This window comes from Nymphalis io, chromosome 17 (assembly GCF_905147045.1).
Source record: "Nymphalis io chromosome 17, ilAglIoxx1.1, whole genome shotgun sequence".
NCBI classification, from domain to species: domain Eukaryota; kingdom Metazoa; phylum Arthropoda; class Insecta; order Lepidoptera; family Nymphalidae; genus Nymphalis; species Nymphalis io.
Window position 1 is genome coordinate 2,963,167 of NC_065904.1, and position 15,804 is coordinate 2,978,970.

Genomic DNA, 15,804 nt, shown 5'->3' on the forward strand with positions numbered 1-15,804 from the left:
ATGAAAACACGTTAATAGAAAACGTCTATTTCAAATCATATGATAAAACGCGATTATGGAAGTACACTTCGCCTCCAAATACTAAATTTGGAAATATCCATATAGGATTTTATATTGAATTTTTTTTTAATTCTTGTAAGGGTATGTCGTTCCGGACTCGTATCAGCTAAGTAATCAGAATTTCACGACATAAAAATAGCGGGAAAAATTCGACGACAGAGAAATCTGCTGCTATTGCGATTACGACTAGGATTTATAGCTATGCGCCTGTTTTTCACGGTTGCCGCCGCGGCAACTATGCGGGAAAATATTCGATCTCACAGCGCTCGTATATTAAAACTGTAGACTTTATTGCCAAACTACGATAAAGTAAAATGGAAGGTTACGTTTTTATTAATTTTTATATGTATGCTCATCTATTCCTATGTATCTCCTGAACTAGTTATCATATTTTGAGAAATTACAAGTTAACTTTCATGATCAAATCGATTGTTTTAGTTTTTTTAAACTTATTTACTGATTATATATCTATTTGTAATCGTTAGAGTTGTGAAGGTTTTTAAAAATATAACAGAAAAAAAAACAATATTTATGTACAAAATGACCGTATAGTGACAATCTCGTCACCTTAGAAAGTGATGATGACAATTTTTAATAAACAATGTTACTGATTTAACATTTTCTAACTAAGTATAAAATTAGATGTCGCCAAAAGAAGGCCATTAAAAATTAAATCTAATGGTTGCAAATCAATGTTAGGTTACTCATATTAGACGTCACACTACTGTATAGATATTTTTTCTAAGTTTTAAGGTTGATATTGGTTTGTGTTTATAAGAAATGTTATATTTGTGAAATTCTCCTGTATTGTATTGGAAGTGCAAATAATGGCTTCATATTAATTCTATTTATCCATCGTAGATGTTACTACACCCGTCGCAAGTTCCGTCCGATATACGCGAAGGTGATGAACAAGAGTGTAAACGTTCACCGCAACAGCGCGTCCTTCACCCGACACAACGCCGGCGGTCTTTCGCTCATCACCGGCTTCATGCCCGTCACGACCGAGATGGCACTATTCGGCTATCCGTTCAATGAACTATTGGTAAGTGTTATTTACAACCAGACGAGCCGGTTGGCGTGGTTGGTAGATACCTGCCTTTCACGCCGAAGGTTGTGGGTTCGATTCCCACCCAGGACAGACATTTGTGTGCACGAAATATATATGAGTCTGGGTGTAATTATCTATATAAGTATGCATTTACAAAAGAAAAATAGTATATCAGTTGTCTGGTTTCCATAGTACAAGCTCAGCTTAGTTTGGGATTGCCGTGTGTGCCAGGATATTATTATTATTATATTATCGATCAATCGAAACTAATTCTCTGTGATTGAGACACAAATTAATATAATACTTCAAGCATTTGTTATAACGATGTTGAAATACTTCCCATCATGAACCGAATCAAATCCAAAAGCCGCAGTCTTTCCATAATACATCAAGAATAACATATTCTACCGCCAAACAGCAATACTTAATATTGCTGTGCTTAAAGTGTGAGTGAGTCAGTATAACAAGCACAAGGAACATAACATTTTAGTTCCCAAGGTTGGTGGTGCATTGGCGATGTAAGGAATTTTTTATTTCTTACAGCGCCAATGTTTATGGGTGGTGGTGACCACTTACCATCGAATGACCTGTGACCTATTTAATAAAACCAAAATAATAATTTATTTATTTATTTATTAAGAATCTCCAACAAAGGATACATATTTACGAGTATATACGAACTGGTTTGGAATACTATTATGAAAAAATTGCCGTTATTTTAATTGTTAAAATCTAGATATATTAGAAACAAGCTTTACTAATGACAACGTTGTAGAAACGGTTTCTTTATTCTTGAAAACATTTTCCTTTACCGAGTTTATATTTTTATCGATAAAATATATATCACGTTAACCAACCAGGCCGAACTTAATTAAAATCGAACGGATGGTTTGGACCGATTGAACACAATCACAAAGAATATTTTTTCTAAAGGTTTATGAGTAACAATATTAAGAAACATAATATCAAGAATTGCTTTTAACCCTTTCGTTAATCTAATTGTGATAATAATGAGAATACGAGTTTTAGGATCATATTATAAAATATAATATGATTGTAAAAAAGGTTCTCATTATTATAAAAGGAGGTTTTATTTAAAAATAAAAACATTATTCATATAAACGTTGAACATTAATTAAACAAATTGCCTTTCACGCCGAAAGTTGTGGGTTCGATTCCCACCCAGGACAGACATTTGTTTGCATGAACATGTCTATTTGTCCTGAGTCTTTGTGTAATTATCTAGTTGTCTGGTTTCCATGGTAAAAGCTTTGCTTAATTTAAAATCAGATGGCCGTGTGTGAATAATGTCCCAGGATATTATATGATTTTTAAGCAGAATCTAATCAAATAGCATGTTAACCGTAATGGGTAATAAGCCAGTAAGCCTATGGATGTCCTACCACTGAACTTATCCCTTCTTTTGGAGGTTTTGTTGATAGACACATGTGGCATATTTTCCTAAAAGCATCCTTGCAAGCTTCCTCACGATAATTTCCTTCACGAGATGTATTATAAACAAAGTTACATGTGTATGACTGACGAAATACTGTAACTACTGAGCTTCTTGATGATTCTTCTTAGAATCTAAAATCCGAACCGGTTGTTATATGGAATCGGCGCTTTATACACAAGTGCTTGTTAAAGCCTTCTTGGGTAGAATATATTTTTAATTTTATTTAACATTGACATGAAGACTAACATTTATTTATAAAATTTTAATGAACTATAAGAACATGAACTGCATATAATATTCTTTTAATTCACTGATTAAATAGATGTGGGCGGTTTTGACGAAGCGGCATCAGATGGCGCTACTAATGTGGACGCACGGCGAAGAGGCTCTCGCTAAATCACTAGTGGCCTGCAAGCTGTACAAGGCTATGGCCCATGAAGCTGCCGAAGACGATATGGAAACTGAAGTTTATGAAGAATTGCGTCATTATGGCAAGGAGTTTGAGACCAAAGGTAAGAAACAGAAAACTTATTTGGTTTGGTGGTAATAATGTTAGCAGCATTTCCCCTTTGAGTCGCTATGCCGATCCTTTAGAGAGAATAAGAGGAGATTGATATTTTTCTTTATGATTATTCTTATAATATTTTAGAATCATGCTCTATTATTTAAACCAACTTACTATTAACAAACTACAGGAAATAGCATTTTTTGGTATGATACATTACTTTTTTGTAAAGGCCGAATTGATAGAATGGAATGGATTGAATGAATGAATAACTCGCGTGTTTATTGTCTGTTTAACCACTGAAACGGATTTGTTGCCCTTTGTGTTCCAAATGTTTAATGTTCATTAAAATAACTAACACCGTTAACTAACAAAGCCAAAAGGAACTGAGCCGATGTCCTGAAGCAGCCAAGTAAGAATAACATTATATAATTATATAAAACAGAAGAGCTTGTCCATTTGTTTGAACGATTTTTAATCTCAGGATAAATAATATTTAGAAAGGTTTTGTCATTTTTAATATCAATAATGTATATCGCGGGAGAAACCGCGCAAAGCGGCCATTTATATATATTAAGAAAAACTGATTTCACCGATACAAATGTGAACATATACTAACAATACTACAACTAATACAGTACTTGGTGGTAGGGCTTTATGCAAGCCTGTCTGGGTAGGTACCACCCACTCATCAGATATTCTAGTAAAGGTTGGTGGCACATTGGCAATGTAAGGAATTGTTAATATTTCTTATAGCGCCAATGTGGTGGTTGATGACAACATAACATTTGCCCGTCCGTACGTACGTACGTGTACATATTGTATAAAAAGATTACAATTAACTTATTTAAAATAATCAACTTATCACATAGTTTACAAAGATAATAGTAATTGTATTACCATTGCAATAATAAATAATGAATTACTTTGTCGGAATTTGTCCAAAATTCCATTGAAAATAAACAATCATACTCGGACATGCATAATCATTGCAATGTCGGACATAGAAATAACACTAAATAGTATATATTTAACTCGACTCTAATTATTATAAGCATTTAAAAAAACATGTTTTCCTTTGCTGTGTAATATATATAGATCAATTACCAGAGACTTGCCTCATTTACTTCTTATTTTAAGTTGTAATAAAGCTGTTAAAGTATTACACATATTGCACATATTATGATAAACACAAGCACGAAAACACTCATTACGTAGACATACACTTATGATAATTATTTAAATTTGGAATGTACATATAAGAGTACCCTACATATAAGAGTCTTTCCACAGACGGACGATATTTTTTGCTACATAAATATTTGTAATATATAATACTATCAAAGTCATGGTCGCAATGGTGGCATAAGTGCTAGCAATATTTAGTCACTGGGCGTAAAATGAACCGATTTTTCTGTCATCAGTCAAGGCAACAAGATAGGATATTAAAACTATAAACAAAATTTAATCGTTATATAATATTCTGCAACTGATATTTTTCATTACTACAATAAAATAAATTGTTTCAGCGCTTGAATTATTAGACTATTGTTACCGTCAAGACGACGATCAAGCGCAACAGCTGTTGACTTGTGAACTTCAGAACTGGTCCGGACAGACTTGCTTGAGCCTCGCCGTAGCCGCTAACCACCGCGCTCTCCTTGCCCATCCTTGCTCACAAATCATCCTCGCCGACCTGTGGATGGGAGGACTCAGGACACGAAAGAATACCAACTTGAAGGTAAACTTCCACTCGAATATCGAATCTCACATATCTTTCTTTCATCTTGTTAACGCACAGACTTGTATTGGCACGTAGTAGTATTAGTAGTCTTAATAACATATCGATCGTAACGAGCGATACCGAGATAGATGTCTGTGTGTCAATGAGTCGCTTGACAGCATGCTATTGACGCCGATTATTCAAAGAAATTTGCAAACGATTTTGATACTTATCTAAATACACATAAAGAATGTTACGGTATAATCGACGTCGAATATTTTCGATTAGCTAAACGTTATTGTAGCATGTAATGCTTAAGTCGAAGTGATAGTTAGCATCGATCGAGCAGCGTTTCGTTTGCCACATCGGCTTTGTCGTGATGTCAAAGGTAATTCTGAGCCTGCTGTGTCCGCTGTACATTCTGCAACTGGAGTTCAAGTCAAAGGAAGAGCTGCAGCTGATGCCGCAGACGGAGGAGGAACATCTCGAGAACGAGAGCATGGAGGACGACCGGAGTACGAGAGATCCGACGGACGCTGAGGTACCGTTTTATGTTTAGTTGCTTACCATTGCGCTTCAGATAAATACATTTAGAGAGATAATTAATTTAGTTGTATTTTAGCAACATCAAACCATATATTTAAATCCGAATGAATACCGGCGCGACTTAAATCCTTAGCTCCTTAACAATAAGGTCTCATTTGCATTATTCTAACATAGTCCTTATCTCGTTCTACGACTATATCTGTAATAATATTTATAGGCTAAACTTACTCGTAACTATGACTAAAATTAAAACAAAAAGAATAACCATTCTGTAAAGTATATATTCTTTTATTATTAACATTGAAGCATGTACGTGCACGTAAATCTATTACGATTAACTAATTCACATGTAAAACAGTGACTAACAATTGTTAAACTCAAACATGGCTTAATATTTTCTATAAATAAACGTAATATATAATAGTAAAGTAATTTTCAAAGTTTTAAATATATGTACACGAAAAGATAACATAATACAAGAAATATATCAAAATGACTTCATACAACGAAAATAAAAAGATGTTTAGCAGTCTTATATTTCCTGTTTCTCCGAACGAAGTTCAATTTAGGCGGAATGCACTGAAAGTTTTTACAAACTGTAAAATACTTTTCGTTGAAATTTACAGCAAAGAAATGTAGGACAAGAATGAAATATCTAAACTTTAATATTTAATCGTTGAAAATCTTTGATATTTACAGCCAGTGTCTATTTAAATACGTGAAATAAGATAAAAACGTGAAAAATATAGTATTGCTCGTTTGATAAAAACACTGTTACAAGTTTTTAGCCAAAGTAAGAACTATAGATAATTTAGCGCGGCGATCGGCCCTGTGGTTAAAATATATAGATTTAAATTATTCTCGTGTTTGTTGCTCATAGAAAACTTCCTGAAGAAACCTGCATATTTCAGATGAAATGCTATATGTGTACCGACTCAAACTAGAGTAACTTGGTAGAAAATGCTGCAAACATCCTTAAGAGCGGACCTCATTGCTCAATAGAGGGTTTCAAGGTTTCTTTTGAATTAATTGTAAGCAATGAATCGGGTAGATTTGTCTCGCCTCCTTTTTGTTACTAATAACGCAAATATAGCAAAAACATTTGCGCGAGTACCGACAACAACAGTAAAAAGTTCAATTAATAACGATAATAAGACATAATATAAGATTACATTAAAACGAATATAAGTTTTACAAATATTGGATTAGTTGCTTTTTCAGTTAGGCTTTATTAAAAAAACGCTTTCTCATTTATTGGTATAGATTTTGCTATTTAAATAATACTTAACCTGCCAAAATGAGTCGCTAAAAACCAGTAGGGCTATTAATTTAAAAATTCCAATATCAAAAACCACTATAGCTTAACATAAAGTACCCAAAAACAATTATTACGTACTTAGGTCGGGGAAGTGAAACGACGATCTCTTTCTATTAAGAAGATTGTCCCTCCCGGGCAGCAGAATAAAAGCACTCAGGTATCTTTCGAGCTTACTGGAATAACGCACTTTAGAACTTTGCACCTTTACGAGCGAATAAAAAATGTCTTTCAGCTGAAATTGCCTTTGTTTACGTCTGATATTTACTTCAAGGGAAACATTACGATAAGTTTGAATTTTAATATTGTATATCACTTATTGTAGTGCACTTTAATAAACAGCATATCGTCTAAATATTTGAATATAGAAAATTATTTGCAGCACCAAAAGGCACTATTTATTGTGTGTTTTTTATACTTAGGTTTAATGGTCATCAAAAAGCATTATGAAAAGATTTTGTTTCAAAAAAATATTTTTAATGAACTTATAAATTTGCCATTTTGAATTCTACGAACGTGAAAGAATAATAGAATTAAATGTTGCCTGTAAATGTTTTATGATAGGCAGGTGTGGCGAAACGACGAACCCTTTCTATTAAGAAGATAGTGCCACCGGGACAACAGTTTAAAAGCAAACAGGTACAGAGGACGATTCCAAACGGTTTCTGTGTTGCAAGCGAGACGTTTTTATAAGAGGCTTCGCATTCGCAACTTTTTCCACTCTAAAATGCAATTTTAGTACTTCTGTTTGGTGAAATTTAATATCCGATAGCACGAGTTTATAGGGGGTCGATCCCAGATTTTAACAATACTCGCGGCAGAAGAGAATGGGCCGTTTACGAGAAAAATCTATTATATATGAAAGATAATGCAATGTCGAATGAGCAGGAAAACTTATTCACTTTATTTAAGCGTGACAAGGATGCATTTTTCTCAAAAACGGTGCATTGCTTTATGATGACTAGTATTGATATGATCTAGGACCAAACCTCTATCTATACGGCACTTTTTTACTTCCAGTGGATGTTAAAGCAACCGCTTTTTTTATTTAATTTTTTTATTACTGCCTCCTTGTTAATAATTCATCCGTTTGAAAACCGAAGACAAAGATATTAGAGATAGAAATTTAATTTAATCTAAATCTTATTATTGCTGTTTTGCGGTAGAATATGTGACGTGTAGATAGTATCTACCCAGACGGGTCAGACGAAACTACTAAGTAGAATACTATTGAATCACTGAATACCAAATTATGTTTCAATGAGCACACTTGTGATATTACATCTTTGAATATCGCAGTAATGAAAGAAATTTGGCAACTCCTTTCTTTGTCGCACTACCAAAAAATGGAATTCCTTACCAGCTCACGTGTTCCCCTCCTCTTACAACCCGGGTTCCTTCAAACGAGGCGTGAAGAGGCATCTTGGGGGCCGGCAAGGCCGGGACGGCTAGTACAGAACATTCTTCCCGACTGTACTGGCCGTTGTCGCGTTTGGACTCTACTACCACTTACTATCAGGTGGAGTAGAGTCATTTGCCATCCCGGCGTATATAAAAAAAAAAAATGAGATCAGCCAGTACCATTACTTGAAATGTAACACGTACTGACAATCGTTTTATTTGAAATGGCCAGTATAGCTGAATTGAAGTGATGTACGGATATGTGCCAAAGAGTCAAACGCTTGTAACATCGATCATTTGACGAACCGGTTGGCGTTATTGGTAGATACCTGCCTTTCACGACGAAAGTTGTGGGTTCGATTCCCACCCAGGTCAGGCATTTGTGTGCATGAACATATCTGTTTGTCCTGAGTCGGGGTGTAATTATCAATATAAGTATGTATTATCTATCTCTGCTTTATTTAGGATAAAATGGCCGTGTGTGAATAATTAAAAAAAAAACACGAGTATATTATTTACTGCTAGCAAACGCTTGTAATATGCAAGTGTTATTTAGTGCTATTAATTGCTTGAACATGCGGCTAATTAGTGCTATCAAAAGCTTGAAACATGCGCGTGTAATGTATGCCTATAGCGTTACAATGAAATATACCGCATCTATATACTCTTCCAATACGCTTATTATCAAATTCTTAGTAGGATATTACATAAGATACGAATGCTCTTGGTTTAAGAAAGCGGTTGAGTTACCTCGGGCTTCGACTTCCGAACCATTTTTACTTTGTCTGTCAATCAAATGTAATGTTTCAGTATTTAATTTCAACATTTGTTTCTAAAAAAGACAATAGCAAGTTACTATCGCAAATAATATTTCGTTTCATGTTCACTATTATTGTGGTTTTGTGGTTTTATCGTTATTGCAATTAAAATCATAGTTTCATTAATTTATATATTTTATTTAAATTACATTTAATGACAAATGATTGGGTCGTTAATTCTAATTGATAAATAAATGTATTTATACTATCGAACCTTCGGAAAAAGGAAAAGAAAATGTTTATGTTTATCCATGTTTTTATCACCTATTCGAATATCAAATTTTAACTGTTTCTATATTTTTTATCGAAACTGGTCTGTGAGAGACAAATAGGCAGACATGAGACTAAATTAGGGTTTGGTTTCCTCGTGGAATATATGAAAACCTAAAAATGGGAGAACAGTTTTATATCAATTTTGCTGTCGCGAAAAAATCAAAATATTTTTTATTAAAAAGACTCATAAAGCACTTTTCGCCATGTTACAGTATATAATCAAATGTAAAGCTTCTAGAGCTAGATTATTACTAAGATATATTCTTATTCATTTTCTATTTCATTAATAAAGCATTTTTTATTTCCTTTCGCCTTAAAAATATTAATCTTTAGAATATAAGACAGCTAAAAGGCAGGTTTGTCACGTAAAAAATTTACATGCGTTAGCTGCCTTTATTTAATGATGAAACCAAACAAAAAAGTGAATGAAGCTAAGCCGTCAAAATATAACTCATCTGTCAATAGTGTATTGTACTGTTGAGTAATGTACATACTTCATTAAATGATAATATTTTAAATAATTCTAGAAATCAAATCGTAATTCGGATAATTTTTAGCACTCAAAATAAACGACAAACATATTACAATATATTATTAAAGTAAATAGTGATTAAAAATATTAGGTCGTTTTTTGCACGATTTTCAACAAATCTTTTGTGTACGTGGTTACATGATATTAGAAGGGAAATTTTATTTAATAGGAAATACCAAAAAATCAATAAATTACTATTTTCGATGTTCACGTATATATATAAAGTGAATTATTTTATGCTTGAATGGTTGTAATAACTATTAATTATTTTATGAAAACTAAATACTTTTTACCATTGTATTATATAACTATGGTACTTTTAGGAACACTTTTTTATTTATTATATAGTAACCTCTTTGTATTTCAATTAAATTATACCTAAAATTATGCATTTTTACTAATACTCTATTAAATTAACGTTTAACAAATGCATAAATTTAATAATTTTTTACATTTATAATTGTATTTATTTTTATTTTACGAGTATGTCATATTTCGCTTTAGCTTTTTATATATTCCCTATTTATTTTGTATTTTTAATTACGTTATATAATAATTTAATGAGACACAAATTGTAGTTGAAATTATCTATAATTTGATATAATTTCGGCTTCAAATGAATCATATTATAATATTCGTAAATGTATTTGCATTATACGCTTGTTATTTTAGTTAGAAACGAAATTAGATTCAAATGTATTAATAAAACTAAACTAAAAGAAAATTGAATTTGAGTATAGTTTCAGTTTAATAATGTTTCCAAAATTTCGTTTCTAATTAACAGTATTATTGTTTTAAATGTTTGCTTCTTATTCTATGTCCTTAAATTTCATTTCACATTTCTTCTTAATAACACACACCTGAATTCTTCTCTTAAACTTGTTCTATTGGAAACGCCGCGGTAACTTTTACACGTTTTCTCTAAACTCAAGCAGGCGTTGATTGGCTCAGGGGCCGAATGCGAAACCCGGGTCGATCAAAACGGGAAAGTCGGTAAAATTGGTTGGGACCCAACATACAGAGACTTGCCGGAGTACCACGTGCCGGAGGACAAGAGGATGAGACCTTTGAGACTGAGGAAGAAGATATATGAATTCTTTACGGCGCCGATTACCAAGTTTTGGGCGGATTCGGTGAGTACATACCTACATATATTTGTATTATAGCAGCATACAATAGACAATTACTTTTCGGTAATACTAAATGAAAAATTTAAATATGTATATTAAAAATGTTAATAAATTTTATTTCATATTCATATCAATAAATTTTATTTCATATATATATATATCAGTGAACATCTCGTAACACACGGACGGTGGTGACCACTTAACATCAGGCGGCCCATTTGATCATTCGCATAATTATATCTTAAAAAAAATATCTACGAAAACGAAGTCACGGTCGTATAAATTACTTTTCATTTGTATTATGCAATATTATGACGCAGTAAATGATAAATGAATTAGTTATTATTCAACTAACAAACGCAGTTCAATGGCATAGTCAATTACTGAACGATAACAATTAGGGCAGGAACTGCGGTGATACCGTAAAACAAGAGCTACGTACGTTATATAATAAGTATTTTTTAAGTAAATTTTAATTAAAACATTGTGTTAGAAATTGTTATTAATGTATTTTAACACATTAAATAATTACATATTGTATCCGATTTAAAAAAATATAATCGGTTTCAGAACGTAATTGGTATTGCTTTGTGATTAAGATAAAAAATAGTTTTCCCGCGCTTTTATTAAAACAGGACTGAACTACTTTCTTCGAATTAACGATATGTGATTACATTTTTTTTAAATTAGATTTATAAAGATCTCAAAATTTTAAAAATATTAAAATTAACAAGTAATAAAATTTATTACTTGTACTGTAAATAAAAAAAATTATTTAATAAAAAAACTAAAGCGCCTATTACATATATTCTATTCTTATTCGCAACGTTATGTGTGCTTGGTTTAATCATTCCGCGCGAATTACATGAATAGCCTAAAATATACTTCAAAGTCGCTTAATTGCGCACGTGTCCGTAGTTTAAGAGATAATTTCAAATTAAAGTTGCTTTTATTTCGGATAATTGCTGAAGAAAGGTCGATCTTATTATCAGGTATTATTTTGGTAAATTGATAACCTATTGACAGTAAAAAATATACTTCACTTATAATTATTATTTGAATAATCAAATAAACATTTCAGCATTTTATCCTTCATTATTTAAAGTTGTTTATAATCTGTCATATATGGCGGCGTCTGACATCGTTTATTGTCAGAAATGATAATAATAATCATCTAAATGTAAGTTTTAGAAATACAATTTTATTATTACTGTATATTTCAAGCAATATTTCAATAGTTAATATTACTTTCATCTGAGTTTAATGAATTGGAATGAATTGAATAATTTATTTTTTTTTAATTTTTTGGCGTGTATCTACGCTATTTAAGCGTAAAATGTACTGCCAATTTTTACATTTTTTTCCATATTTTTTTATCTAAATTAAATTTTCCGAATTCAAAAACTTGCCAGAATTTAAGCTTTGAAAATAAAAAATAAATTCCAATGGCAATGAAAGTCTGATGACACCATTTTGAAGCTATACGGACTCAACTCAACAATACTGAACTCAACTCAAAATAATTATCATCGAGATCGGTTGATAAATGAAAATTTATAGCAATTATATATATTAACGTATTATTTTTAAAAAATATAATTCAGTTTCTGCAAAGATACTTGCGTCCGTGCCATATTTAATTTCTAATAACTAAATAAAAATTATAATAATAATAATGTCCTCCAGACCGATTTCGGCCACGGCGGCAAATCTCAAGAGAGATTAGCCAACTACGTAGGAGATATTATAGTGCACAAGTGTGTGCGCAAAAACAGGTGCACTCTCTATTCCCTAACTCTCATGATCCGCTGGGACCCCAACGAGGCAGTCAAAATATTAAATAAAAATTATATCGTACTCATGTACGAACGAACGTATCAACAACGAACTTCTGTATATATTTTAAATAGAATTTAGAATAAATTCTAAAAGCTAGTAAACTGCAGGTACATAACATGTTACATTCTTTAAGCAGATATATACAAACATAATGAAACGTCCTACTTTTTGATCGCTTAATTTTTTTTTAAATCTACGTCCGTGCGTAACCTAGACGGTGGCGCTATTTCCTTTAAAGCTTTAAAAAAACCTTGTTTAGTATACTATATAATATACTTTTAATTCTTTTTCAGATCGCCTACATATTGTTCCTACTGATGTTCACTTATACAGTATTAGTCAAGATGGACCCGACGCCATCTTGGCCGGAGATATACTCCATATGTTATATACTTACGTTTTTATGTGAGAAGATTAGGGAAATTATTACGTCCGAACCTGTTGCTATTAGGTAAGACGATCGTTCTAATACTTAACTATTATATATATATATATATATATATATATATATATATATATATATATATATATATATATATATATATATATATAACTCGTATTATAATAGTTTTTAATACATTTTTATTTACGTTTTACCCTACCCGGCTTTGTGTACGTCTGGGTAGGTATCGACAACTCATCAGATATTCTATCCTATAAGTTGTCGATACTGTATCTGTTCCGGTTCGATGGGTGATTGAGCCAGTGTAACTACAGGTACAAGCGGCATATCAGTTCCTAAGGTTGGTGGCGTATTGGGCTTACAATGCCAAGGTCTATGGGTGGTGGTGAGCACTTAAAATCAGGTGGCCCATTTGCTCGTCCTTTTACCTATTCCATGAAAAAAAGCTTGTTCCAAAGCTTCACTACGTTTACTTGGTCTGTACGTTTAACTAATAACAATGATACGATACTGGAATAATATTGGAATTGGATGAAGACCGCGTATTTGCTTCGAATATTTATCTATAAAATTATTTATATTATATATACAGATATATTATATACGTTTGTCTTTTTTTCATATTGAGAATAACATTTAGATTTCAATGAACATCAGCAACATTTTATCTCACCGGAATTATACTGCTGGTAGAGCTTTGTGCAAGCTCGTCTGGGTAGGTACCACCCACTCATAACCACCCACCGCAAAACAGCAGTACTTGGTATTGTTGTGTTCCGATTTGAAGAGTGAGTAAGCCAGTGTAATTACACGCACAAGGGACATAACATCTTAGTTCCCAAGGTTGGTGACGCATTGTCGATGTAACCGATGGTTAACATTTCTTACAATTCACTACATACATTTCTTACAATGTCTATGGGCGTTCGTGATCACTTACCATTAGGTGGCGCATATGCTCGTCCTACCTATGCGATAAAAAAATTATAATAATTTAAGCTGTATTTACATTGTAGACTAGGCGCATATTCGCATCCTACAAGCGATTGTGACAATTCACTATCTGCTAAGCTATTTAGTTAATCACTTTCCTACACAGACATAAGTTCAGCGTGTGGGCATGGAACATGTGGAATACTTACGACGCAGGATTCATTATATTCTTCCTGGTGGGGCTCACGCTGCGCCTGCGCACCAGCTCGATGGACGTCGGACGCGTCATATACTGCGTTGATATCATTTACTGGTATCTACGAATACTCAACATATTGGGCGTTAATAAATATTTAGGTAAGTTGATTATGTTAAATTATTTTGCATAACCTAAAATTTTTTTTGAGAGCTTGCCAAATCTGCATTTAAATTTTAAATGTAATAATAATTGTGAGTTATTTTATGCTAAAAACTAAAATTTACATTTAGTTTAGTTTCATAGTTTTACCATGATACGTAAATTATATATAGTAGACATGATTTTTTTTTGTAATCTCGACCGCACCCTATCAATCTTCCCTGTATGACATTGAAGAAATAATCTGTGCCCTATTGGCACAAAAAAAATAAGCTAAGAATCGCATTGAACAATTTTGTCCGTCACCAGGTCCCCTAGTCACAATGATGGGTAAAATGGTAAAAAATATGATATACTTTGTGGTGCTGTTGCTGGTTGTGCTGATGTCGTTCGGGGTGGCGAGACAGGCAATATTGTATCCAGACAAGGAAGCAAGTTGGTATCTAATAAGAGGGGTAAGTTGCTTCGGATAATTAATTTAACTCATCGATTAAGAAATTTTACTTACCCTTATATTTAAAAAATATACCTCTCTCTCTTGATAAGGTCGTTATAAATTCTTTTGAAATTAATGGTAATTAATATTTTGCATTCAGCTCAGAAACATTTTAAAGTGCAATCAAATTAGCATTAATTTGCATTTTTAGCTAATTGCTTTATGTAATTGTACATTTGACTTTTGCGAAAGATTTTATGTATAAAATATTCTAAATAAGTCTTGTTAAAATCATCAGTTTTTATCTTCTGTTAAAAGACTTAGTATAAAATATCGATAAGGTTTTGTTATTTGAACACAAATCTCACCTTCAACTTCAGCTGCAGATGAAATGAAACCGCGGGCTCCGAATTTGATTTTATCTGAGAATTTGGTCATTTATAATATTTAAATTAGCATTTATTTACCTAACATTCACCATCACAGGTCTAGAATAAAACTCTACCAATCTCCATCAATACTAACAATTCCAGGTTTTCTTCCAACCGTACTTTATGCTGTACGGTGAAGTATTCGCCGAGCAGATGGCACCACCTTGCGGGCTCCCAGGGCTCGAAGAGTGCCGAGTCGGCCACTGGGTGCCTCCAGTTGTGATGAGCATATACTTGCTCATCGCTAACATATTATTAGTGAACCTTTTAATAGCCGTTTTTAATAATATATTCATCGAAGTGAACGGAGTATCCCATCAGGTTCACGAATCTTGAATCCTAGTCGTTGTCTCGTAGTATTTTTATTTTGCAAATTGATTTATTTATAGCGGGTCGTATTGTGCTTACGTTTAATATAGATTGGTAATTACTTTATCTCATCTTTTGCTAGGTTATTATTTACTTCATTTGTTTTTGATCGTATTTAAAAATCTTTACAAATGTTATACATGTAAATTAAATATGACAAGAAGTCAGATAATCACTATATGACCCGCTAGGTATATGATTTATCGATGTTTTAGTTACCTGTTG

The 15,804-nt window shown here is 32.5% G+C and overlaps 1 protein-coding gene across 8 annotated transcripts in view; it reads left to right on the top strand.

Annotated features, from left to right (window-relative positions):
- The window catches only part of LOC126774939 (transient receptor potential cation channel trpm), a 269,678-nt gene that overhangs the window by 228,596 nt on the left and 25,278 nt on the right, over positions 1-15,804 (top strand). For 5 of the 8 annotated variants that reach the window (XM_050496600.1, XM_050496602.1, XM_050496605.1 and 2 more), the window contains 9 exons: positions 922-1,105; positions 2,890-3,079; positions 4,602-4,813; positions 5,184-5,336; positions 10,613-10,813; positions 12,943-13,100; positions 14,152-14,342; positions 14,653-14,798; positions 15,313-15,531. In XM_050496600.1, the coding sequence (XP_050352557.1) occupies positions 922-1,105; positions 2,890-3,079; positions 4,602-4,813; positions 5,184-5,336; positions 10,613-10,813; positions 12,943-13,100; positions 14,152-14,342; positions 14,653-14,798; positions 15,313-15,531 (1,654 nt within the window). The remainder of the gene's footprint in view (positions 1-921; positions 1,106-2,889; positions 3,080-4,601; positions 4,814-5,183; positions 5,337-10,612; positions 10,814-12,942; positions 13,101-14,151; positions 14,343-14,652; positions 14,799-15,312; positions 15,532-15,804) is intronic. The other 3 variants (XM_050496601.1, XM_050496606.1, XM_050496607.1) reach the window with 3 other exon arrangements.